General features: G+C 47.5%; 1 protein-coding gene across 3 annotated transcripts in view; it reads right to left on the reverse strand.

The window, feature by feature from the left end:
• l3mbtl1b (L3MBTL histone methyl-lysine binding protein 1b) overlaps positions 1 to 26054 on the reverse strand; it is a 78737-nt gene that overhangs the window by 41548 nt on the left and 11135 nt on the right. For all 3 annotated transcript variants that reach the window (XM_084335716.1, XM_084335715.1, XM_084335714.1), the window contains exons 8-10: positions 23741 to 23876; positions 1012 to 1103; positions 753 to 904 (exon numbers count right to left, since the gene is read on the reverse strand). In XM_084335716.1, the coding sequence (XP_084191842.1) occupies positions 753 to 904; positions 1012 to 1103; positions 23741 to 23876 (380 nt within the window). The remainder of the gene's footprint in view (positions 1 to 752; positions 905 to 1011; positions 1104 to 23740; positions 23877 to 26054) is intronic.

The following is a 26054-nucleotide window of genomic DNA, read 5'->3' on the forward strand; positions in this document are numbered from 1 at the left end:
TGATCGGGGTGTGACCCTTAGATTAATCTGTCTAGTTTAGTTAGGATGTCTATTTGCTCCCATGTCTGGTAACCCCCTCCTATTGCAAGGTTTTAGTGAGTTTTTCCTTTTCCTTACCTTCGCGTGGGGTATGTCTGGGAGTGTTGCTTTTATTTTAATTTAAATTTTAAATTTTAAATTTAATTTAAAAAAAAATTTGGACCTTGTGGTGTTCTTGTTTTGTTCTTGATTTGATGTGATGTTTCTTCTTGACTTGTTTGGGGAGGACGTGTACGGCCCATGGGGACATTGACGTGTGTTGTCGGGCCTTATAAATAAATTTGATTTGATTTGATTTGAATCAAATCGTATCGTATTGTGGCAGACTTTGTGATATCGGAAAATATCGTATCGTTGTCCAAAGAATCGATATCGTATCGTATCGTGATGAAACTGGTGATTCCCACCCCTAGTCATTAGTAAATAATAATTTCTGGCTATATCTTAGTTATTACACAGTAATTAGTGTGTCATTTGTGTACCGTAACATCTTTACTTTATATGGTGTAAAATCACTCCAGACTGTCTCTCACCAGTAATCATGTGTTCTCTCCCAGTTACACCAGACTGTCTCTCACCAGTAATCATGTGTTCTATCCCAGTTACACCAGTCCGTCTCTCACCAGTAATCATGTGTTCTCTCCCAGTTACACCAGACTGTCTCTCACAAGTAATCATGTGTTCTATCCCAGTTACACCAGTCTGTCTCTCACCAGTAATCATATGTATCATCCCAGTTGTCAAAGTGAACTAGGAGGCGGTTGTCAACGACAGCAGCGATGGTTGCTACGCAGATCAAGGATGGGTTCTTTCTGTCCACCGCCTCCAGCTTCATCCCTGCGCGGAATCCAGATGGAGTCACAGACTAGAGAAAACACACACACATGAATATTCAATGTACACAAAATCTTTGTTATACTCTCTCTCACCCCCCCCCCCCCCCCCCCCCCCACACACACACACAATGCTTACAGTGTTGAGGCTCTTGAAGAGGTGTTTGGGGGCCAGCTGACCCCTGCAGTTCTTCACGTACATACTCCAGTTAAACTCTCCGTCCTTACAACCTGAAAGACACACACACACACACAATGAAGATTGTAGCTGGGGTGGTGAGGGGGTTATAGCTGGGGTGGTGAGGGGGTTATAGTTGGGGTGGTGAGGGGGTTATAGCTGGGGTGGTGAGGGGGTTATAGCTGGGGTGGTGAGGGGGTTATAGCTGGGGTGGTGAGGGGGTTATAGTTGGGGTGGTGAGGGGGTTATAGCTGGGGTGGTGAGGGGGTTATAGCTGGGGTGGTGAGGGGGTTATAGCTCGGGTGGTGAGGGGGTTATAGCTGGGGTGGTGAGGGGGTTATAGCTCGGGTGGTGAGGGGTTATAGCTGGGGTGGTGAGGGGGGGTTGTAGCTGGGGTGGTGAGGGGGGGTTGTAGCTGGGGTGGTGAGGGGGGGGTTGTAGCTGGGGTGGTGAGGGGGGGTTATAGCTGGGGTGGTGAGGGGGGGTTGTAGCTGGGGTGGTGAGGGGGGGTTGTAGCTGGGGTGGTGAGGGGGGGGTTGTAGCTGGGGTGGTGAGGGGGGGTTATAGCTGGGGTGGTGAGGGGGGGGTTGTAGCTGGGGTGGTGAGGGGGGGGTTGTAGCTGGGGTGGTGAGGGGGGGGTTGTAGCTGGGGTGGTGAGGGGGGGTTATAGCTGGGGTGGTGAGGGGGGGGTTGTAGCTGGGGTGGTGAGGGGGGGTTATAGTTGGGGTGGTGAGGGGGGGGTTGTAGCTGGGGTGGTGAGGGGGGGTTATAGTTGGGGTGGTGAGGGGGGGTTGTAGCTGGGGTGGTGAGGGGGGGGTTGTAGCTGGGGTGGTGAGGGGGGGTTATAGCTGGGGTGGTGAGGGGGGGGTTGTAGCTGGGGTGGTGAGGGGGGGTTATAGTTGGGGTGGTGAGGGGGGGTTATAGCTGGGGTGGTGAGGGGGGGGTTATAGCTGGGGTGGTGAGGGGGGGTTATAGTTGGGGTGGTGAGGGGGGGTTGTAGCTGGGGTGGTGAGGGGGTTATAGCTGGGGTGGTGAGGGGGGGTTATAGCTGGGGTGGTGAGGGGGTTATAGCTGGGGTGGTGAGGGGGGGGTTGTAGCTGGGGTAGTGAGGGGGGGTTATAGTTGGGGTGGTGAGGGGGGTTATAGCTGGGGTGGTGAGGGGGGGGTTGTAGCTGGGGTGGTGAGGGGGGGGGTTGTAGCTGGGGTGGTGAGGGGGGGTTATAGCTGGGGTGGTGAGGGGGGGTTATAGCTGGGGTGGTGAGGGGGGGTTATAGCTGGGGTGGTGAGGGGGGGTTATAGTTGGGGTGGTGAGGGGGGGGTTGTAGCTGGGGTGGTGAGGGGGGGTTATAGCTGGGGTGGTGAGGGGGGGGTTATAGCTGGGGTGGTGAGGGGGGGGTTGTAGCTGGGGTGGTGAGGGGGGGGTTGTAGCTGGGGTGGTGAGGGGGGGTTATAGTTGGGGTGGTGAGGGGGGGGGGGGTTATAGTTGGGGTGGTGAGGGGGGGTTATAGTTGGGGTGGTGAGGGGGGGGGTTATAGTTGGGGTGGTGAGGGGGGGGTTATAGTTGGGGTGGTGAGGGGGGTTGTAGCTGGGGTGGTGAGGGGGGGTTATAGTTGGGGTGGTGAGGGGGGGGGGGTTGTAGCTGGGGTGGTGAGGGGGGGGTTGTAGCTGGGGTGGTGAGGGGGGGGGGGTTATAGCTGGGGTGGTGAGGGGGGGTTATAGCTGGGGTGGTGAGGGGGGGGGGGTTATAGCTGGGGTGGTGAGGGGGGGTTATAGCTGGGGTGGTGAGGGGGGTTATAGTTGGGGTGGTGAGGGGGGGGTTATAGCTGGGGTGGTGAGGGGGGCAGGGTTCGAAATTAACGGGGGCTTGGGGCAAAATGCCCTCGAAAATTTACCAAATGCCCTCGAAAATCAGTTAACACTTTGGTTGCCTTGGGTTAAATTAATGATATACCATAGGTTGCCGGCTCTATTTGTCTATGGAGAAGTACCCCTTCTTTGCATGGCTATAACTTTTTTAATTCTATTGCTACATTGCCATTATTAGGGCCCATTCAAAGTCCTATATGTATTGTTCATTGTGTAGCAACGTTAAACTTTTTCATTCACATATTCATAGTAAAGTATGGTCTAATGTATAAGTATGTTTTCATCTCTTTCTGCAGCTTTCTCCAGAACGTGATCTATAGCCCCAAATGCATTATATTGATGATGCAATACAGTTTTATGGCAATCAGCGCGATATAAAAAATTCCAACTAGACGTACTTCTAGAAGTTACTACACGTCATTTACATTTACATTTACATTTAGTCATTTAGCTGACGCTTTTATCCAAAGCGACTTACAAGTTCTGTACGACAAGACAGCAAGAAGGGTACAACTCTATCAGCTGAGTAACAATGTTCATCAAGTGTTGCGTGTTACAGTGTAGGTTAGTTTATTAGGACAAGTGCATGACAGTAAGGTTAGTCAGGGTTAGATTTTTTTTTTTTTTTTTTTTTTTTTATCATTTCAGATAATGGTTGAAGAAGTGAGTCTTTAGTCGACGGCGAAAGATTGGACGGGATTCGGCTGTCCTAACTGGGATGGGTAGTTCATTCCACCATTGTGGGGCAAGGACTGAGAATAGGCGGCTTCTCTTTGATGACCCTCCGGGAGCTTGGATAGGAGTAGGTCTGAGGCGGCCAGAAGATGCAGAGCGTAGGGGTCTTGAGGGTGTGTAGTTAGAGACCATTGACCGGAGGTAGGCAGGAGCGGTTCCCTTTGCTGCACGGTATGCTAGGTCGAGGGCCTTGAAGCGGATACGTGCAGCAATGGGGAGCCAGTGCAGGTCCCTAAGAAGTGGGGTGACATGGGCCGACTTCGGTAGGTTTGATATCAGGCGGGCCGCTGCGTTTTGAATGAGTTGAAGAGGCTTGGTGGCAGTGACCGGGAGGCCAGCTAGCAGTGCGTTGCAGTAGTCGAGGCGGGAGATGACTGTTGATTGGATGAGGAGTTGGGTGGCTTCTTTTGTCAGGAAGGGGCGTATCCTTCTGACGTTGCTCAGGAGGAATCTGCAGGTTCTGGTTGTCGCTGCGATGTGAGCAGAGAAGTTCAACTGGTCGTCGAGGACAACACCAAGGTTCTTGGCGGTCGGGGACGCGGTCACAGCTGCATTCTCGACTGTGATGGAGAGGTCGGTCAGGGGGGAGGATTTGGCCGGCAGGTGGAGCAATTCTGTTTTGCTTAGGTTCAGTTTGAGGTGGTTGGTCGTCATCCAGGCGGAGATGTCGGACAGACAGGCCGAGATCCGCTCAGAGACGTGGATATCTGAGGGAGGGAAGGAGAGGAAGAGTTGAGTATCATCGGCATAACAATGATATGAGAAGCCATGAGACGTGATAATGTTACCCAGTGATTTAGTGTAGAGGGAGAAGAGAAGGGGTCCTAGGACCGAGCCCTGGGGGACACCCGTCCGGAGGGGGCGGGTGGCCGACAGAGTCCCTCTCCATGACACTTGGTAGGAGCGGTCATTGAGGTATGATGTCAGCCATGTCAGCGCAGATCCAGCCACTCCCATTCCTGCGAGGGCCGCGAGGAGGATCTGATGGTTGACTGTGTCGAAGGCTGCAGATAGATCTAGGAGAATCAGGACAGAGGAGAGGCCTTTCGCTGTTGCTAAGTGAAGTGCCTCTGTGACCGCAATGAGGGCCGTTTCTGTGGAGTGGCCAGTCCGGAAGCCAGACTGATTGGGGTCTAGGAGGTCATTCTGTAAGAGATAAGCAGTAAGTTGGTTGGATACAGCACGTTCAAGTGTTTTAGAAAGAAAGGAGAGAAGAGAGACAGGACGATAGTTGGCTATGACGGTGGGGTTCAGGGTTGGTTTTTTTATGAGGGGCGTGACTCTGGCTTGTTTTAGGGAGGTGGGGACCACCCCCGAGTTGAGTGAGGAGTTGATGGTTGCAGTTAGGAATGGGAGGATGTCCGGTGCTATGGTCTGGAGGAGTGGGGAGGGTAGCTGGTCCAGCTGGCATGTAGTCGGACGGTTCGACGTTACCAGTGTCAGGGTCTCGGCTTCTGTAATGGGAGAGAAAGATGACAGAGTGAAGGATGAGGTTCTCGATTCAGCGTTTGGAATGGGTGGGGGTTGGGAGAAGGAGCTGCGGATGTTCTCCACTTTTTCCTCAAAGAAGATCGCAAAGTCACTGATGTTGACCGGATGGGCGAGGGAGCGTTTATAATTCCGTGGGCAGCGTTATACCAATCATCTAATGTGGGTCAAATGTTGATAATATCAGTTAGTATCGAAGACGGTAACGTTACACGCTGAAACTCACCCCAGTCTCCGCGCGCCGTTGGGCGATCATCGTCGAGTTGAAATCTTATCATTATGGGATGTAAATTTACCCGGTCCATCTCCAGCTTGTATAATGGTATATACGTCCAAATCATGTTGTTTATCGAGTTATTGGCAATCGATCACTGTGTAGTGTGACGAGCCAGAGTCGCGGGACCTATAGCGAGCGCCGGAAGTACTACGGTCGTCTAGGACAACCTCTATTCAACATCCTGTTTGGCGATTGCGCCGATCGGCCACCAGATGGCGCTCCTGAACCGCCAGAGAGCTCAGTGGGTCCTGCTGGTGGATCTCAGGCCAGCGGAGGGGGATTATGAATCCGATCGCAGATTTTTGAAATATTGATATAAGGACGCTGTACAGCGTCCCCCGGCAACTTGAGCATGGCCAGCAATGACGTGAAAAGACGTTTCATGGCAGTCAAAGTGTTAAGGGGGGCAAGAAAAGCCCCCGAAAGTTTACTAATTATATATATAATTATATACTGTATATGCTCTACAGTGCGAGCATTTCACTCGTATTTGCCACTAATAATATGTGTGTGCGAATCGGAAAAATAATTTACTCGCAGTGTGCGAGTGAAGATTACAAACGGCTCCGCTGTTAATAGTTCAGAAACTACAAGTCCCACATTCAACAAGGCGCATAAACGTCCAATCACAGTAGAGTTTCCTGCGGTGACGCGGCTGGTTTCATGCGAGTGAAAGGAAATGAAAACACAGTACGCGCTGGAAAAGAAAGTCACGGTACCATAGGCAAGTTATACATTCACAATCAGACAACGCTAAAAATTCAGCCAGCCATGAAGCCCATTCATTTTTATTTTGAGCAAAAGAGAGACGAGGAGAAAGAGGAATCCGGCGAGGCAGCTAATGTTACTGTCTGAGGCGGATAACGTTAGCGAAGTTAGCACACGCACATACACGCACACTGTGGGCCAGCCAGTGACTTTGTGGTGTGTGCTATTGCACAGATGTGTGTCCCGTTCCCGTTTGCACACGCACATACACACACGCACAATGTCGCACATAGTAAGCCATCACTGGAAAGGGGGGCTGAAAATATCTGTGTCTATCTGTGTGTGTGTCTCGCTCTCTCGCCCTTTCATTCAAAAGGAAGACATTGATGGACAGTAGCTATAGCTATAGTATAAATTATAGCTCAGTTGTAGCTGTAACAGAATAATTGTATTAACTATTAATTAACTATTATTCAATAGTGTTTCAATTATAATGAATTAAATAATTGTATAAAGAATTTTCCATGTTCTGTCATCTAATAATATATTCCATTGCCTTTCCTATCTGTATCAAAGTCAAAATGTTGGTATTGTGACAACACTACAACATACAAAAGCAGCTTGACAACCGATATCCTTTGCGTCTAGTAGGCATGGACCAATGTGTGATTTTGGTGGTATGTGCTATTTGCACAGATGTTTATCCCTTAGTATGCACACGCACAGTATAATATGCATAATGCATGTAATAAATAGTTTGTTAATAAACTCTGTTACTTGAACAATTTTCACTGTGCTCCTAAATTTCTTTGTGTGCTCCTACATTTTTATTTAGATTTTATTTATTAAAATTTTATTTTTATTTTGGAGCACATGTGCTCCTTGGGAAAAAGGTTAGCGTAGAGCCCTATATATGGAGACATTAACATTACGTTATCAAACATAGGGACGAAGACTGTAAAAAAAGTGTCTACAATGTTTTATAATTTTATGTTAATTTTCATCATAAAAATTATGTGTCCCCGAAATACAAAAAAGCCCCCGAAAATCAATTAAGGGGGGGGGGGGGGGGGCAAAAAAAAGCCCTGGGGATTTTTTTTTTTATTTCTAACCCTGGAGGGGGGGGGGGGGGTTATAGTTGGGGTGGTGAGTGGGGGGTTATAGCTGGGGTGGTGAGGGGGGTTATAGTTGGGGTGGTGAGGGGGGTTATAGTTGGGGTGGTGAGGGGGGTTATAGTTGGGGTGGTGAGGGGGGTTATAGTTGGGGTGGTGAGGGGGGTTATAGTTGGGGTGGTGAGGGGGGTTATAGTTGGGGTGGTGAGGGGGGTTATAGTTGGGGTGGTGAGGGGGGTTATAGTTGGGGTGGTGAGGGGGGTTATAGTTGGGGTGGTGAGGGGGGTTATAGTTGGGGTGGTGAGGGGGGGTTATAGCTGGGGTGGTGAGGGGGGTTATAGTTGGGGTGGTGAGTGGGGGGTTATAGTTGGGGTGGTGAGGGGGGGTTATAGCTGGGGTGGTGAGGGGGGGTTATAGCTGGGGTGGTGAGGGGGGGTTATAGCTGGGGTGGTGAGGGGGGGTTATAATTGGGGTGGTGAGTGGGGGGTTATAGCTGGGGTGGTGAGTGGGGGGTTATAGCTGGGGTGGTGAGGGGTTATAGCTGGGGTGGTGAGAGGGGGTTATATATTCATACTGGCCAATCGCGTCTCGCTCTGCCATTATGAGATGTCATCTCATGCACCTATTGTGCGAGTGAAAAAATTGCACATGCACGTCACTTGCACGTGACCACGCCTACTCCCGTGCGTGCCTACAAGACACAGGAAGTGGTCACGTCTACGCCGCGTGATTTCGAAACCTAGACGCATTTCTCGGAGACGCTCTCTGATTGGCCGACGCCTGTTTCTACACTGGTTAAGCTTAGGCACTCTTTCGAAGTTGGTTAAGGTTAGAGTTTGTCTTAGAGCGTGACGGCAAGTTCTTTCGACGGTTAAGCTTAGGCACTCTTTCGAAGTTGGTTAAGGTTAGAGTTTGTCTTAGAGCATGGCGATAGAACGCCAGGTAGTTTGCAGGCTGTTTGACGTGGAAATGGGCAAAGACACAGCTCGTCACGCGATTGGGCAAACGCGTCAGTGGCCAATCAGAGAGCGTCAGTCAGTGCCAATCAGAGAGCGTCTGCCAGAAATGCGGCTAGGTTTCGAAATCACGCGTCTATGCCCTTCCTTGACTTTTTCCATCCGTGGATTTGTTCATATGCACTTCAACCAGGTGGAACGTTATTATGAAGCAAAAGGAGAAATTAAGCGATGTTGGACTTTCGCCGGTGGTTCGCCAGCCCCCGGACCCTCTTCGGCGCGTCCAGACGGAATGTCAGCCCTTTTCTGGTCTGTCCTCGATTCTGGCAGTGAACCGAGGGACTTCGCGCGGCGTTCAGCGGTCGAGCTACACCGTGCACAGGTAGGCACAAGTTTTAGTACTAGCGTTTTCATTACTGCTGGTTGTCCCGTGTGACGACCGGGTGGTGTGATGGCGCGGTGGGCTGTGTATTTGGATGAATGTGACACGTTGTTAAATGTCTTTCCATTTATCATGGCCCACGCAGCTACTACTAATTCTGTTGCTTTTCGGGACGCTGCTCCCACGTGTTGTCCCGCCGGGGCTGTGTTCAGTTCCCACTGTTTAACCATTACATTGCTGTAGGTCAAACGGTATCCGAGGCTTGTCTACCCTATGCATTTATGAATCTATGAATTGAAAATGGGGGACCCTGATGTAGACAAGACAAACGTTTTTCTCTGGTCTGCATCCCCTTAGCAGTTGTGTGTATTGGGCCGTGGTAAGTGTGCCCATTCTGCAATCTGTTAATAAAGTTTTCATTAATTCATTCATTTATCCCTTACATGGGTGGACGGTCTGACGACATGGCTCAGGACAGGTGTGCCGCAGTGGATGTTATTGCATGACTACTAGTGAGGCAGTGCTTTACTAGTAAATAGAATTGGTCAGCAGCCGCCACTGGTGTGCCGTGCTTAGAGAAGCGGGTGGCATCGGTCCTTTGTCCTGACATGGTAGAGCGGTATCCCGTCCTGTAGCCGACGCCAAGGGGCGAGTCGGCCCGGCAGGTGGTTGAGTGGGCTGTTGAAGCTTATACCGCCGCAGTACAGAATTTAGCAGTAACTCAATTGGCTGTTTTTCTGTCGAAAATGGTGTCGGTGATGGGGTCTTAGGACTAGCCGACGTCAAAACCATCGCGCAAGGTTTTGAGGTTATTCAGCTTTTGACCCAGCCGCAGGCAATAACGGCAGGGAGGGCTAGGATGCTGTCGACGCTTGTTCACAGACATCTTTGGTTGGAGCAATCTCCCCTGGAGGAGGAGAGGAGGGTTCTCCTCCTCAGGGTTCCCCTCTCCGTGGATGGACTTTTGGTCTGTCCACGGAGGCGAGGGCGGTATTTGACCAGGGCCCCACACCTCGCAGCCAGAGGTGAGAGCAGCGGCTGCGGCGAGACCCCCGACCGGCGGCATGTGTCTCCCGCCTGGGATAACCTGGACACAAAGAGAACAGGTTATCACGGTGCCGACAGCCTCGGCGGCCGAGGGATCGGCTGTATTTGATGGGCACGCCCTAAAAAAACGTTGCCATCTAGCTGTGTCTAGCACGCTCTCCGGTCACTCCCCCCCCCGCTACACTACGGGATTCAAGGCTCTGATTTGGCCCCTCTGGCTGTGGGCCGCGTTCTTCCAGTGAAGTGCAAGCGGCCCCACATATCACTTCTCATGGAGACAGGGGCTGACACCCAGCTGCTAGCTAGGCCTGGGTCTGTCTATGAGAATGCTGTACTGTCAGGAGGCTCCCGCACCACACGTCCTGCGTCTGTGTTGGTGAGCCTGGTGTTGTATCTGACGACGGAGCAGGGTTCCCTGTATCTAAAAAAATTTGTAAGAGGGGGAACTCTAGGCCCAGGAGGTCGCAGCTCGGGTTCCCCCAGCCCCGCCCTCGCCAGGCCGGGTATTACGTTAGTGCCTCCCCTGTCCGGACTTCCGATCCCGCAGTGGTGAGTCAGGCACGCATAATTTGGGTGGTAGTAATATCACTACAGGGACGTTGTGTAGGGACTCACCCTATCGGGCAGCGTGGGGACCACACACCATGCATGTCCAGCCGCAGAGCAGGCTGTCCCCAGCAAGCTAAGCCGGGAAGATGCTCATCGGGGGAACTACCTCATTCACTGGGGGTGATGAGCGCTCTCTCCGTATCAGACCACCCCTTTTTGTCGGGGTCCCCCTTGGGTGCGATTGCCTCATTGGTAGAGTCAGGGTGCGATATCCCGACTCCGCGAGACACCTTGCTTGTGCGGTTGGCGAAACCAGGGTTTGCAATGCACAGCGGGAGGGACCGGGCCACCTGTCTACGATTCTTAGCGAACTGGCGCCAGTTGGCGGCGGGGGCGCTTTGGGATTTTTACCACATATGGCTACAGTAGTGCCATATGTTGGTGTGGATGGAGAGAACGCTGAGGGCGGGGCTTGTGTTACAGTTTGCACACCCCCACCCTCCGTTTTTGGGTTTGGTACAGACTCTATTGTCATGGTCCGCGGCAGTGACAGCCCTGGCCATAAGAGATTCGTTCTGTGGCAAAGCAGGCCATTGTTGTGGTCCCATGGGAGGACGCGATGAGTGGCGTTTACTCCCGATATTCTCTGGTGCCCGAGAAGTCTAGGGGGGGGGGGGGTGTCAGACCCATACTGGACCTGTCCCATGGAAGGTTCAGAATGTTGACCGTCAAACACCTGGCGCTGTCAGAGTGGGAGACTGGTTCACCTCCATAGACCTGAAGGATGCATATTTTCACATCCCGATCTTCCCTCCTCACAGGAGATACCTACGCTTCCTGTTTCAGGGCATAGCGTACGAGTACCAGAGGCTGCCGTTCGGCTACTCTCTGGCTCCTCGCATCTTCACCAAGTGCATGGAGACCGCGCTGGGGCCTCTGCGTCGTCGGGGGATACGAATTTTATTCTACCCTAGATGACGTTCTGGTCCTCAGCCGGTCAGAGGAGATTGCCAGGTCTCATACCAGGCAGGTGGTGGAATTCCTCACCAGCCTGGGTTTTGCTGTGAACTGGAAGAAGAGTACTCCTCTTCCCAGTCAACAGGTGGAGTACTTGGGCTTACTTCTAAGCTCAAGGTCTATGTGGGCATCCCTCTCAGAGCGGTGGCGGGAGGATATTCTCTGCTCGCTCGGGAGGTTCCGTCCTGCAGGACGGTTTACGGCGCTGTCCGTGATTCGCCTGCTCGGTATGATGGCATCTGCTCAAGCTGTGGTCCCTCTTGGCCTCCTCTTCATGAGGAGGATACAGAGGTGGGTTTTTCAGTATGAAAATAGACCCTGTGAGAGTCAAGTGGAAGCAGCTGAAGATTCCCATGTCAGTACTGGGGGCCCTCACCAGCGGGGTCCCCATGGGCAGCAGGCTGTCACACGTCACAGTCTTCACCGACGCCTCCCTCACGGGATGGGACGTGTCGGACAGACGCAGTAGGGGGCAGCTGGCAAGGACCATGTTGCCCGGTCTGCACTACATATCAATGTGTTGGAATTGAAGGCTGTGCTTCTAGTCCTCAGACAGCTCGGCCATCATGTGATGGGCGAGCATGGTCTGATCAGGACGGACAGCACGGCGTCTGCATCGTATATCTACAGACAGGGAGGAGCACGCTCCCCCTGTCTCCACCGGGCGGCGGCCGATTCGATTCTGTACGCATTCCCCCCCATACACCTGATAGCTCAGCTGTTGGAGCGGGTACGTCAGGAGCGCAGGACTTTGATCATGGTCGCGCCGGACCGGGGCACAGCTGTGTGGTTCCCGGCCCTGATTCAGCTCTTGGTGGCCCCGCCGTGGCCTGTTCCGTGGTCACCGCGGGCCCTCTCTCAGGCACGCGGAACACTGTTTCTGCTTCCTGTTCTGGGGCAGCCTCTAATGGCTTGGCTGTTGAAAGGGTGAATCTGGAGGGGATGCGTCTTAACTCTACTGTGGTTAACACCATCCAGAACGCGCGCGCTCCGTCCACTACCGCGGTTTACGCAGGGAAGTGGCGTATGGTTCGAGAGTGGTGTGAGGTTGGGGGCCTGGACCCGGTGTCATGCCCCCTGGACTCGGTTCTGTCCTTCCTCCAGTCTATCCTGGATAGGCGGTCGGCCTCGACAGTGAAGGTATACGCTGCAGCTATATCTTCTTGTCATGTGGGCTTTGAGGGCAGAACACTGTTCAGCCACCCTCTCGTGAAACGTTTCCTGCTTGGCGCACGGCGTCTCAAGCCTGTGGAACGTGCTCTGTCTCCGAGTCGGGACCTCCAACTGTTCCTAGAAAGGCTGTTGGGGCCCCCGTTTGAGCCTCTTGAGCAGGCACCATTGGATCGTCTGTCTTTAAGACCGCGTTCCTTTTGGCCATCACCTCCGCTAAACGCGTGGGTGAGCTGTGTGCTCTCTCGGTGCGGTCAGAGTGCCTGTCTATTCGGGCCGATAGCTGTGCGACTCTGAGGCCTAATCCGGCCTTCGTGCCAAAGAATATCCGGAGCTCTTGTCACTCCAGGGATATTGTGCTTCAGGTGTTTCACCCTCCTCCTCACACTAGTGAGTTGGAGGCGAGCCTTCACCTGTTGTGTCCTGTCCGTGCGCTGAAGGTTTGCCTTAGTCGCACGCAGGATCTCAGGGCTACCAATCAACTGTTTGTTACGGTGGCTCTCACGCGGGTGAGGCGCTGTCCAAGCAACACCTGTCACATTTGTTGTGCGAGGGCATTGCCCTCTGCTACACTTTGGCTGGGCAGGTTCCCCCCGCAGGCGTCAGGGCACACTCCACTCGTGGAGTGGCGGCCTCCGCTGCCCTGTTGGGGGGGCCTCGGTGGAGGACGTCTGCGCTGCGGCCTCCTGGTCCTCCCCGGGTCCTTTTGTTAGGTTTTATCTCATGGACATGACTGGGGGCTCTGTCTCCCAGACAGTCCTGAGGTCCGGGACCTCTCCTGCATCCCACCATCAGGTGGGCTAGCAGGTGTGTGTGGGTGTGGACCGCGGAGTGCTGTGTCACACGTGGACCCGCTTGCACTGTGCGTTCTAGGGTGACTGGTTCCCTTTTTCGCACATTGGTTGTAGTTGACTGCAGGGATTAAAGCAAAAAAAATCTCCTGACTGAACTTTTTTTCAGGCCAAGTCTATTCTTATTTTAACCTCCACTGTATTTTTTTTAATAGCGTTTGCGTTTTAAGGGAGCCTACTTGTAGAGCATACTGTCCTGACTGTGACTATAGACCCTACTGTTGTGGTTGTTGTGCCAGGCAGGGAAGCTGTGTGCTGGAGAGCGTGAATGCAAGTATTGTGGCTAGCTTCTGATTGATGGCGAGCTAGCACTCTTTTCCCATTACTTTGAACCATGAACTAAAAGGCTTGTTATCATACAAACAAGGGACTAAACACGTTTCGCAATTATGCCACAACAATGTGGAATGCCCTACCCACAGCCGTAAAAAGAAATGTGAGTCAGTGTTTCCCACAGGATTTAGTGAGACTGTGGTGGTGGGTGAACCTCTGGCATGCTCCCCCCCCCCCCCCCCGTCAATTTTTTTTTTAGTTTTAAAGTTAAATGCATCAATCTGGTGCAGTTTGAGAGCAAAATTAAGAGGCTAGATCTATGATGAACTTTGTGCTCAAAACACTAAATCGACTAGACACTAGACTAGAGCATACATTTGAGCCATCAAAGAAATTAAGCAAAAATTTTGAACTAGTTTATTTTTTAGAAAAAAAAAATAGACTGGATTACTATTACGACTACTACCACTGCCAATACTACCGATACATCCCTATTGGCAAACTTCATATTTAAAAAAAAATTTAAAATTATATTAACACTTTCGATGCCAGCCGTGTTTTCCTTTTTACCCCCTTGAATGCCGCCACCCACTTCAATGTTAGCGTTAAAAACGCATAATCTATGTTTTAAATTATGGCTATGTGTCTAATCTGCCTGTCGCTTATCAATGACTTGTTTGCAGTCAACATTGTCGAAACGGATGTTTTTTTTTAATCGGTTCATATCCTTTTTATAACATTTCGAAAAGCTATCGTTCTCTCGAAAATTTCCGGAAAATAGAAAGATTCCTCCATAAACGGCATTTATTGGAATATTCTCGAATACACTAGACACGTTGTCATTTGTCGGCCTATTTATGAATCGTTTTCAAATAAACGCTAGATTATCAATAGTATATGTGTACTTATGCACGCTATAGAAGCGGGCTGAAAAATCTATTCTCTCATTTCCTCAACATCACACACACACACACACACACACACACACGGCACATGCTGATATCTCAGTGAATACAGCTCTGATTATCCTAAAACTGGTAACATAGACTCCTTACCTTAGATCAGATGTTCTCCAAAAAGATTATTCCAATTCCTGATCGCCATTCCAAATATCGATCGCGTTTATTGTAGAGATGTTCCGATACCATTTTTCCCTTTCCGATCCGATTCCGATACCTAAGCTTTGGGTATCGGCCGATACCGATATTTATCCGATACCAGTGCATACAAAAAAAATTTAAAATTATATAAATACTTTTTTTTTTTTTTTTTTATACAGATACTGTTATACTGTTTTTAGTAATAACTGGAAAGTAATGGTATTTATTCAACAACGGGTGATTGAATAGATTTGTATTAGTATCATTAAGCAATGAGTATGGGCTGCAGCACTGCAGATATACCCTACTCCAATGATCCACACGGACATTAAACGGTGTTGCACTCGCTACTCCGTGGCTCTGCAGATATACCCTATTCAGTCTGTAAGCTAGTGGCAGATAGAACGTTCATGTTGTGATTTTTGATGCAAAATAAATATTCAACATTCTCTTTTGAAACTCCGCCTCAGACTCTTATCCTTTGGCACTTGCTGTACTTTGCTTGCAGGTCTGCAGCCATTATTGCTGGATTATAAATAGCACCAACTTTAGACACGGTAACGTTATCAAGCTAAGCTAATTGACCTAGCTCGTCTTCCCGCATTGACATTTGATAACGTTAGTAATAGTCAGCTAACGCTAGTCAGTAGCTACTTAACTTAAATACAATTCACCGTGGGTGCATTATTGTTGATAGACGGTCACGGACAGTGTTAGGTCCTGGAGAAAGGACAGGCGATCATCTGATTTGATGCAACGTTAAAGCGGATGTTGTTCCAACTAGCTATCTTTCCAGCTAATGCTATCATAACACCAGCAAAACACATCCCGTCCGAGCTCCCCGTCACACCGCACTGTCGGGGACAATGGAATTTAAGAAAATGTATCTGCTGTTAAAATGACACAGCATCACACTTTAAAACATGTTCATTTTATAATCCTCACTCTCCGCAGGACTCGGCAGGAGATAAATTACATCATGGGATCGGAGGCTAGAATTTACGTGTACTCGCCGATACCGATACCAGCATTTTAGGCAGTATCGGCGGCATTTCCGATACTGGTATCGGAACAACTCTAGTTTATTGATTGATTATTGGCTGCTGTAAATATATATTCCATGCTGCTTTCCAACTCGCGATCACTTCCCTCATCATCAGATCCCTCGCCAGCTGGCTCCCCCCACAGCAGGGCAGTACAGTGCGATATATATGTCGCACGTGCGACACTGACGTCAGTCTGTGCGATGAAAGGATTGACTTCAATAGCACTGGTGCGATGGCCCGCTATCCACTTGGTACTTGTAGTCTTGTGCGATTAAATACAATGTCCCTTCTGCGTAAAACTCCATATATCAAACACCAAATCCCATAATCCCTAGCGAACAATATCCCCGCGAGTTGCGAGCAGTGACTCATATCCGCTCGGCTCAGCTCACAACACAGCAGGTGACTGCAGGACTCGTCTCAGCAGCGTTTGGAACGCGGACATTGAAACAGAGCTAGTAGATAGTGTTGTTGCGACCCAAAACAAATCCCTGCTGTTTTATTCGGCAACGGGTCAAATCAAATGCATATAACATGCTTTGCAATCCTCGCGTCATAAAGTCCGAAATGAACGTTACCCAGACCGTGCTTCTGCCTTCTGCTCTCAGCCGAGCGGGGCTGCACAGCAGTGCGGCTATTTTGCGATCCGAAATAAGTCTGGTGTTTTTTTTTTCTCACAGCGGGTCAAATGCATCTAACACGCTTTGCATCATCGCCATTCCTTTATGCCCACATCGCCCGAAATGAACGTTACATTAGCATAAGCTAACAAGCTAATCCTGATCAGAGGCAGAGCCATAGAGACAGTGTGGACTGGGGAAAGGGTGTGTGTGTCGAGAGGAGTGGAAGTTTGAAGACAGACTAGATGATGCGGGGGTGGTGAGTTGAAACAGTGTGAATGAATGAAAACTTTATTTAACAGATTGCAGAATGGGTACAATACAGTACGGCTCAATACACACAATTGTTAAGGGGATGCAGACCATAGAAAGACTTTCGTCTTGTTTACATCAGGGTCCCCCATTGTGTGTGTGTGTGTCCCAACCGACCCCACTTCTATGTTTCAATAAATTATTTGCATTTAAAACTATTAACGCCGACTCATTCCTTCAGTCCACTCAAAATTATGCTAATATTCCTTGTTGTTTATGATATTAATTGAAAATAGCATATGAGAGTATTATAGTAATAATAACACATGGCGATATACTAAAAAGCAATTTATAATTTTTGGCTGGTAAAAAATCTGCCTTTTTTAAATCTACCAGCCAAATGGCTGGTAAGTCAAAAGGTTAAGTTTGTTCCCTGACTGCAACTAAATAACACAAATACAATAGGCACATTTGTGACTGTTACAAATATAACACGTTTTATACTTGTGCTACAAGATTTTGGCCAGTGCTACAAAAATCAACCTCTGTAGCACCAGTGCTATGTGCAAAAAAAGTTAACGTACAGCCCTGCCCCACAGGGATCCAGCAGTATAATCGATGGCCTGCAGTTACACAGGGATAGACGATTAGGGATGGGAATCGAAAACCGGTTCCGTTCCTAATTGGCCGATGCCTGGAACCGTGTGGCTCCCGTGACTTTCGATTCCCTTATCGCTGCCAGGTTTTTCCTACAGTTGCGCAATAACGTTAGCGTTAGCATGTAGCCATGGCAGACTATTTGATTCATTAAGGGCTCGAAATTGCCTGGGTTTTGGTAATATGCTCCCGAAATGCTCCCGCTGTTTGGCTACTTCTATGTGCAGTGAAAACTACTTGAATGCTTTAGAACCTAGTCATTGATTTAGTTCAGGGTGAGCTAAAATTAGCCGCGGAGCTAACGCTAGCTAACGCTAGCTAACGTGAGCTAATGCTAGTTAATCAAGCTCTCAGAGAGAGATAAACAGCTGACAGCGGATAGTACAGGTACAAATACAATAAAACAGCGGGTGGGGGCTGTTGTGTAAACCTTGTACTCTTTAGTTCACATATAATAAGAGACCGAGACAGAGTGTTTGTTTACTAGTCAGGAAGTACCGTGGTGCAACATACAAATGTGTCCGTGTAGCAACACAAGCCAATACCTTACAGGACAGGGGCCCGGGGAGGGAGCTCTGTGTGTGTGTGTGTGTGTGTGTGTGTGTGTGAGACAGAAGTCAGAGGAATAACGACCTGTTATTCAATAGATTAAATTAGTTTAAGAATAAAAAAGAAAATACATTTTAAGAGAATCTCAAATACATTATTTTATTTATGTGTAGGCTATAGTTAATGTTTTATTTTTTACAGTTTTTGTATTTTTCTGACATGGTAAATGGCTGCTTTTTTATATAGCGCTTTTATCCAAAGCGCTTTACAATTTGTTCCTTACATTTTACCCAATCACTCACACAACGACGGCGGAGGCAACCATGCAAGGTGCCAACCTGCTCATCAGGAGCAGTTAGGGGTTAAGTGTCTTGCTCAAGGACACATCGACACGCTGCCCGGGAGGAGCGGGAATCGAACCGGGAACCTCCGGATTGCCAGACGACAGCTCTACCTCCCGAGCCACTGTCGCCCCTGACATGGGGGCTCAACAATAAATGACAATCAGAAATGTCAAGTTGCATGTTGTTATTCTAACCAGCTTAGTTCTGTTGCATTTCCAATTTATTTATTTAAATTATAAATCGAGCAGGTATCGATAAGGGAATCGATAAAGAATCTAATCGATAAGCAGAATCGATAATGGAATCGTATCGATAAAATCCTATCAATTCCCATCCCTATAGACGATAGGGGGCGGTATTTTCCCATCTGAGCTCCTAGAGCAGGGGTGTCAAACTCATTTTCACAGAGGGCCACATCAGCATTATGGTTGCCCTCAAAGGGCCAAAGACAGTATAAATGTTAATGTAATGTAAAATAAATGTAGCTACCGTACTCATTTACATATTGTTAAACATGTTGTTTCTGTATTTATTACTTATTCAAGTTATACATATTGCATATGCATTTGCATAGATGTAAAAATATATGTTAGCTTATGTTATTTTAACAAAAACTAAATTTTAGTTGATCAGAACCCCATATTACTCCATCAATCAATGATCAAACCATTCAAGTAAATAACAAAGAAGAATATCATCAAATACAAGCTATGACATTAAGTTTGTTCAAAACCTTTTTGTCAGTCAAGAGGGGCAGAACTAACAACTGTGAGCTGCAAAGAACATGTGGGACAGATGTAGCAGATGTTACAAAAACAAATGACTGCACACAACCTTGCAGAGACCATACATCCAACTAATGGAAGATAGTTTAATTAACTTTAATTAACAGATTGCAGAATGGGTACAGTACAGTACAGCTCAATACACACTATTGTTAAGGGGATGCAGACCAGAGAAAGACTTTCGACTTGTTTACATCAGGGTCCCCCATTTTCAATTCGTAATGAAATTGCTATTATGTGTCTGTATGAACACACAACTGTAACTGTACTAAAAAATTACAAAATAAGGGTTGTCTCAGTTCACAACTATATTGGTCAAGTTTTGGGTGGGACTTGTTTGCGTCCCTACAGCTTCTTATTCAATTGAGCGAGATGCTCGGTTATGTCACACAGCCAGTTTGCATCCGACAGTTCAGACAATATTTCTTCAACCCTTTCTTACCTATTCCGCCTGGATCTTTTTTGTATTTTGGGCTGTAAAATTGTCAAAGAATGTCTGAGGAGTAAGTGCTTTTGGATTTTTTCCTTTGTTACTTCATCAATACCTCAGATGTTCAACATACATGTATGTGTAAGAATGTGTAATAACTAAGGCTGTCAAAGTTAAAGCTTTATTAACGCATTAACCCACAATTCTTTTAACGCCGCTATTTTTTAACCCAAGATTAATGTTTAAAAAATATATATATATATATTCTTTTTTTTTTTTTTTACCAGAGTTCTTGGGGGCCACATCAAATGACGTGGCGGGCCACATTTGGCCCGCGGGCCATGAGTTTGACACCTATGTCCGACCTAGAGGGTCTGCTGTACCAACGGGAGACTCGGTTGATGAAATATGAATTCAGATCGCTAATAAAAAAAGAAAACGACAATTCGCGTCGTCGGCACTCAACGACATGATAAGACGACAATACACGTCGCTGGCACTCAGTGTTAATCAAAATATTATATAAATATTAGGGATGTCCGATATTATCGGCCGACCGATATTATCGGCCGATATCGGCAGTAAAATTTGATATCGGAAAATATCGGTATCGGTTAAAAAAATAAATAAAACAATAACAATATTTGTTATATATATATCCAGTGAAATTATTAGTTACCTGAAATTATTCAGTTTTTTGGGGGGGGGAAACCCTGCATATATCGGTATCGGTTGATATCGGTTGATATCGGTATCGGAAATTAAGAGTTGGACAATATCGGAATATCGGTATCGGTAAAAAAGCCAATATCGAGCATCCCTAATAAATATCAGCAAACAGACAGAAATCCGTCTCAAGACGGAACACTTTAATGCCTGAGTTGACTGCCTCCCCCCCTTCGTTAGGACGGGCCTCCCCTCCTCCCTGGCAGGGGCTTATGGGCCCTCAGGGGGTGCATTTGACGTGGCCACGCGTCCGCTCTGCCCCTTTTGATCTCATAATGGCAGAACGAGACGCGATTGGCCAGTATGAATATATAACGAAGGTTATCCTATAACCCTAGTTATATGAATACTGGCTGAGCGTATCGCTCTTCAGCGCCCTGAGGTCCCTTGGATGTTTTTCACGTATGGAATTCAGACTTGGAAGGGCGTAGACGTGACCACTTCCTGTGTCTTGTAGGCACGCACGGGAGTAGGCGTGGTCACGTGCAAGTGACGTGAATGTGCAATTTTTTCACGCGCACAATAGATGCATGAGATGACAGTATTCATATAACTAGGGTTATAGGATAACCTTCGTTATAGCTGGGGTGGTGAGGGGGGGGTTATAGCTGGGGTGGTGAGTGGGGGGGTTATAGTTGGGGTGGTGAGTGGGGGGTTATAGTTGGGGTGGTACTGGTTATAGCTGGGGTGGTGAGTGGGGGGTTATATAGTTGGGAGAGTTATAGCTAGGGTTGGGCACCGAGAACCGGTTCAACTTCCGGTTCTGGAACCGGAAGTAATTTTTTTTTTTGTAATACCCTAGTTACAGTACAGCAACCAAATTAAACTGTATCAAGTCAACTGACATGTGAATACCGGTAGTATGATTTTTTATTTTTTTTAGATTTCTCAAAAAGAAAAAAAATCTCAATAAGCTGTGACCTGTTTTGACCTGCACCTCAAAGAATCGGATTCGAGAATAGTTTAGAACAGGAATCGAAATGGAGAATCGGAATCGGAACCGGAATCGTTCAAATCCAAACGATGCCCAACCCTAGTTATAGCTGGGGTGGTGAGGGGGGGGTTATAGCTGGGGTGGTGATGATGATGATGCTCATCATCATCATCATCACTGCTGCTCATCATCATCACTGCTGCTCATCATCATCATCGCTGCTGCTCATCATCATCATCACTGCTGCTCATCATCATCATCATCATCATCACTGCTGCTCATCATCATCATCACTGCTGCTCATCATCATCATCATCATCATCACTGCTGCTCATCATCATCATCACTGCTGCTCATCATCATCATCATCATCATCACTGCTGCTCATCATCATCATCACTGCTGCTCATCATCATCATCATCACTGCTGCTCATCATCATCATCATCACTGCTGCTCATCATTAGTGATGCACGATATATCGGCCGCCGATATAATATCGGCCGATATGGCCGTTTTTTTACACATCGGTATCGGTCCGATATCAAGATGGGGCCGATATCCGATAATTTTTTTTTTTTTTTTTTTTTTTTTTTTTAATCTCTTTTTTTTTTTTTTACATGTTTTGGCCTTAAATAGTTTCAAAATATCAGTCATTTCTGAAAAGAAGTTACAAAAGTAAAAGAATTATGCGTTTTGGAAAATAGCTCTTTATTTGATTATCATAAAAAAGTGTTTTCTATACAGAGATATCGACATCGGTAAATATCGGTATCGGCCAGAACAGCAATATTAATATCGGTTATCGGTATCGGCCACAATTTTCACATCGGTGCATCACTACTCATCATCATCATCATCACTGCTGCTCATCATCATCATCATCACTGCTGCTCATCATCATCATCATCACTGCTGCTCATCATCATCATCATCATCACTGCTGCTCATCATCATCACTGCTGCTCATCATCATCACTGCTGCTCATCATCATCATCATCACTGCTGCTCATCATCATCATCACTGCTGCTCATCATCATCATCACTGCTGCTCATCATCATCATCACTGCTTCTCATCATCATCATCATCACTCAATACTTGCTAGTTCATAACGTTAGCCAACTACAAAAATGTACTGTAATTTACTCATCATTAGTAGCAACACTTGAGATTGTGAAAACGATGACGCAGACAGAACATAACGTAGATCAAGCCAGTTAGGGTACCTTGTGTATACTGCACCCGTGTATACCGTTTATTTTACCTACTCATAGTATATATTCAGATTTGAATTCTTCCCATATTCATTGTAACGTACAATAACGTATGTAACGACAGTAATGACTATCACAACGTTACAATGTATCCACCTAACTGTTGGCATCTGTTTGCATCATCTGATGTAGCTAAAGTTAGCAGGCAGCTGACAACCTTGGTATCAACTGCTGTGACTTTGATATCAAAACTCTTAACATGCCTATAAATACTTCTAATATGGAACTAGACACTGTGGATGTATAACGTGGCCCATAGCGGCCCCCCAGCAGCCCTGCCAACTCCAACAGACCCATGCCCCCCTTTGATGTGAGCTCCAGGTATTGACAATGCCGATGCCGCATACCCTAACCACATGGCCCCTAATGACCCTCAAACGGCATTGCCAATTTAAACAGACCCATGAATGTAAAACTGTTCTATTGGATAAACATCTTAGTCTTTAATCAAGACTGAGCTAGCAGAGCACTCTGCCGTTTGGAGAGGCTAGTATTTATTTAGTTGGACATAAGTGATTCACCGAAACCAATCCACTGCACATAAGCAATGTTATTGACAGAAAGCGAGCCTAGCATAGGGTTAGCTTGCAGGCCCATTTTCACTGGCACCCGTCAAGTGACAGGTTGTCAAGCTGTTTTTAACGGTGGCAAAGCCACATTATGTGCGTGTGATACCAATCTAGCTAGCTAATGTTAGTGGAATAAACGATTGGGTGTGTTGCATGTAACTTTTGATTCTTTTTGGAAATTCTGTTTCATGCCATTTGCAACCTGCAACGAGTTACGTTAAAGTGTCACCATGTAAAGCCAGCCTTAGACTGTGTGTGTGTGCTTACCCAGCCATATCAATTACAAATATCCAACATGTCTTAACGTAGAGCATTTGAGAGGTAATGTTGATTTAAGGGACCATTTTAAGACACACCTAATACACCTGTATACACACCTAATACACCTGTATAGACACTGAATACACCTGTATAGACACAACTAATATATCTGTATACACCTAATACATGTGTATACACACCTAATACACCTGTATAGACACCTAATACACCTGTATAGACACAACTAATACATCTGTATACACCTGTATACACACCTAATACACCTGTATAGACACACCTAATACACCTGTATAGACACACCTAATACACCTGTATAGACACCTAATACCTCTGTATAGACACACCTAATACACCTGTATAGACACACCTAATACACCTGTATAGACACCTAATACCTCTGTATAGACACACCTAATACCCCTGTATAGACACAACTAATACACATGTATAGATCTCTCTCCATCTCTCTCTCACACTGTCTCTCACGCTCACACTATTGTCCAGAAGCAATATCAATTACAAATATCCAAACCGATGACAATAACCGGTTTGGGATTTCTTGCGTGGGGCTAGGCTATAAGAGGATTCTGCTTACATAACAGTTCTAATTATCTTTTACTTAAAAAAACTGTGTGTGTGTGTGTGTGTGTGTGTGCGTGTGCATGTGCATGTGCATGTGTATGTGTACCTTTAGGTAGCAACAGCTTGTGTCCCATCTTCTCACACCAGGCCGCCGGCTTAATGTCCCAGGAGTCGGCGTTGACCCAGAAGTCATAGCACTCTGGGTAGCCATCAAAGTGGAGCCTTATCCTGTAGCCTTGGATCTGAGAAGGAGAGGGAGGGAGAGCAACACAGCATGAGAGGAGGACAGGAGGCAAATGGAACACATCGCTCTTGTGTAAAACAATGGGTTCGATCAGAACCGGATAAAACACAAACACACATGTCCAGTGCTTAGGATTAGTTTCACTATGGGTAATTAAAGGTGCTATAGATACAAATTGTATGTAATAATAAAAAAAAATTAAATGTAAATTAAGAATGCACCCGATTGGCTCTCTGCGTTGCTACCGGCTGGCCGGTCGTTCATACTAACACAATTGGCAAGTGTTAGAGGGTGGGAAAGCCGGTGGGTGGGGATTGGACGTTGTGGACAGCGACTCCTACAGGTCGGTTTGGTGACGCCGGTGCGGCGGAAACAGGAAGTAGCAGGGGCAGCGTGAGCCTCCCACGCGTTACTCCTCGCCACTGAGAGTTCGAGCTGCTGCGGTGAAAAGATGCGACAGGCTGCCTCCTTGTGTACCGGAGGGGACACGTGATGCAAGGCTTCTGTCCTCACTACAGCCGACCAGTGGGAGGCATAGTCTAGCAACGTTCAAGACAGGGGAGGGAAGAATTGGATATATGAAATTGGGATGGGAGAAAAATAGAAAATGGGGAGAAAAAGTGGATAAAAAAAAAAGAATGCACCCGATTGGATAAATTACATGCTGGTGCTCTAGTGCGACATCGAACAGCTGAATGTTCATCTATAGCAAATTATTGGACAGGGTTGTAACGAATGAGTGTGGCTTTCCAATGGTACCCCACGTGGGAATGAACGAATCAGGGATCTAGGTGAAACGTCACGAGCGCAAACAGGAAGAGACATTTCCGCGGAATGCATTGGAGTCAATGAGGAAATAGTTTTCTGCAGCCTTTTCTTTTTACCAAAATCGTTCCTAATCACTCATTTCTGAACAGATTTTTATCAGTTATGAAATTTGGACATGTACTACACAAGACTTCAGGCTATGGACCCATGTTTTTTTTTCAGCGTATCAATTTTTTTTTGGAAATACTACTTCTGGACTACTAACTACTACAGAAAAACTGTAGTTTTTGTACTACAAAAAAAAGAGACCAGGCTCATGCATGTGCTATAAGTATAAAGTATAGTATTTTGGGTTGCAAAAAAAGTATGCAGTCCTCAAATTGAAGTTTAAAAATTGCCACTTTTGGGGGCGCCAGTTAACCCGTTAAGCCCTAGCCCTATTTTCTGAAAACCCGCCTAAAAATACATACCGCCGATGGACCGCTCGGGCTAAAGAGGTTAAGAGGTTAAACAATTCTTTCATATCATGTCACTCTTCAGACACACATTTTGTAGGGCGGCTGGGTGGCGCAGCGGAGATTGCGCTCGTCACCAATGCAAAAACCAATGCACGAATCCCGGTGTCAGCATTGCCTCCGGCTTGGGCCAGTCGTCATACTATCTCAATTGGCAGAGATAGCGGGTGGAAGTCGATGGGTGGGGATTGGACATTTTTTGTCATGTTTTTTTTTTTTATCCACTTTTTCTCCTTATTTTCTATTTTTTCTCCCATCCCAATGGACCTGTCTCAAAACCCTGCCCTCTTTTCTTGATCCTCCAATCACAGCTGTCGCTTACCTCTGACTTCCTCGTACAAACAAAGAAGTTTGTACGAGGAAGTCAGAGGTAAGCGACAGCTGTGATTGGAGGATCAAGAAAAGGGGCAGGGTTTGAGACAGGTCTATTTCGTGTTTCCAATTCTCCCCTCCCCTGTCTTGAACGTTGCTCGACTATGCCCCCCACTGGTCGGTTGTAGGGAGGATAGAAGCCTTGCATCACGTGTCCCCTCCGGTACACGAGGAGGCAGCCTGTCACATCTTTTCACCTGCCAGCGCGGACTCTCAGTGGCGAGGTGTAACGCATGAGAGGCTCACACTACCCCCGCTACTTCCTGTCTCTGCTGTGCAGGTGTCCCCCAACCGACCTGTAGGAGTCGCTGTCCACAACGTCCAAATCCCCACCCATCGACTTCCACCCTCTAACTCTGCCAATTGAGTTAGTATGACGGCTGGCCCAAGCCGGAGGCAATGCTGACACCCGGATTCGAGACCGGAGTCTCTTGTATTGGTGACGAGCGCAATCTCCGCTGCGCCACCCAGCCGCCCTATTTTGTGTCATGTTATAATTTTGTATTGCATTGCAGATTCAT

The sequence above is a fragment of the Notolepis coatsorum genome (genome assembly GCF_963971535.1).
Source record: "Notolepis coatsorum genome assembly, chromosome: 19".
NCBI lineage: Eukaryota > Metazoa > Chordata > Actinopteri > Aulopiformes > Paralepididae > Notolepis > Notolepis coatsorum.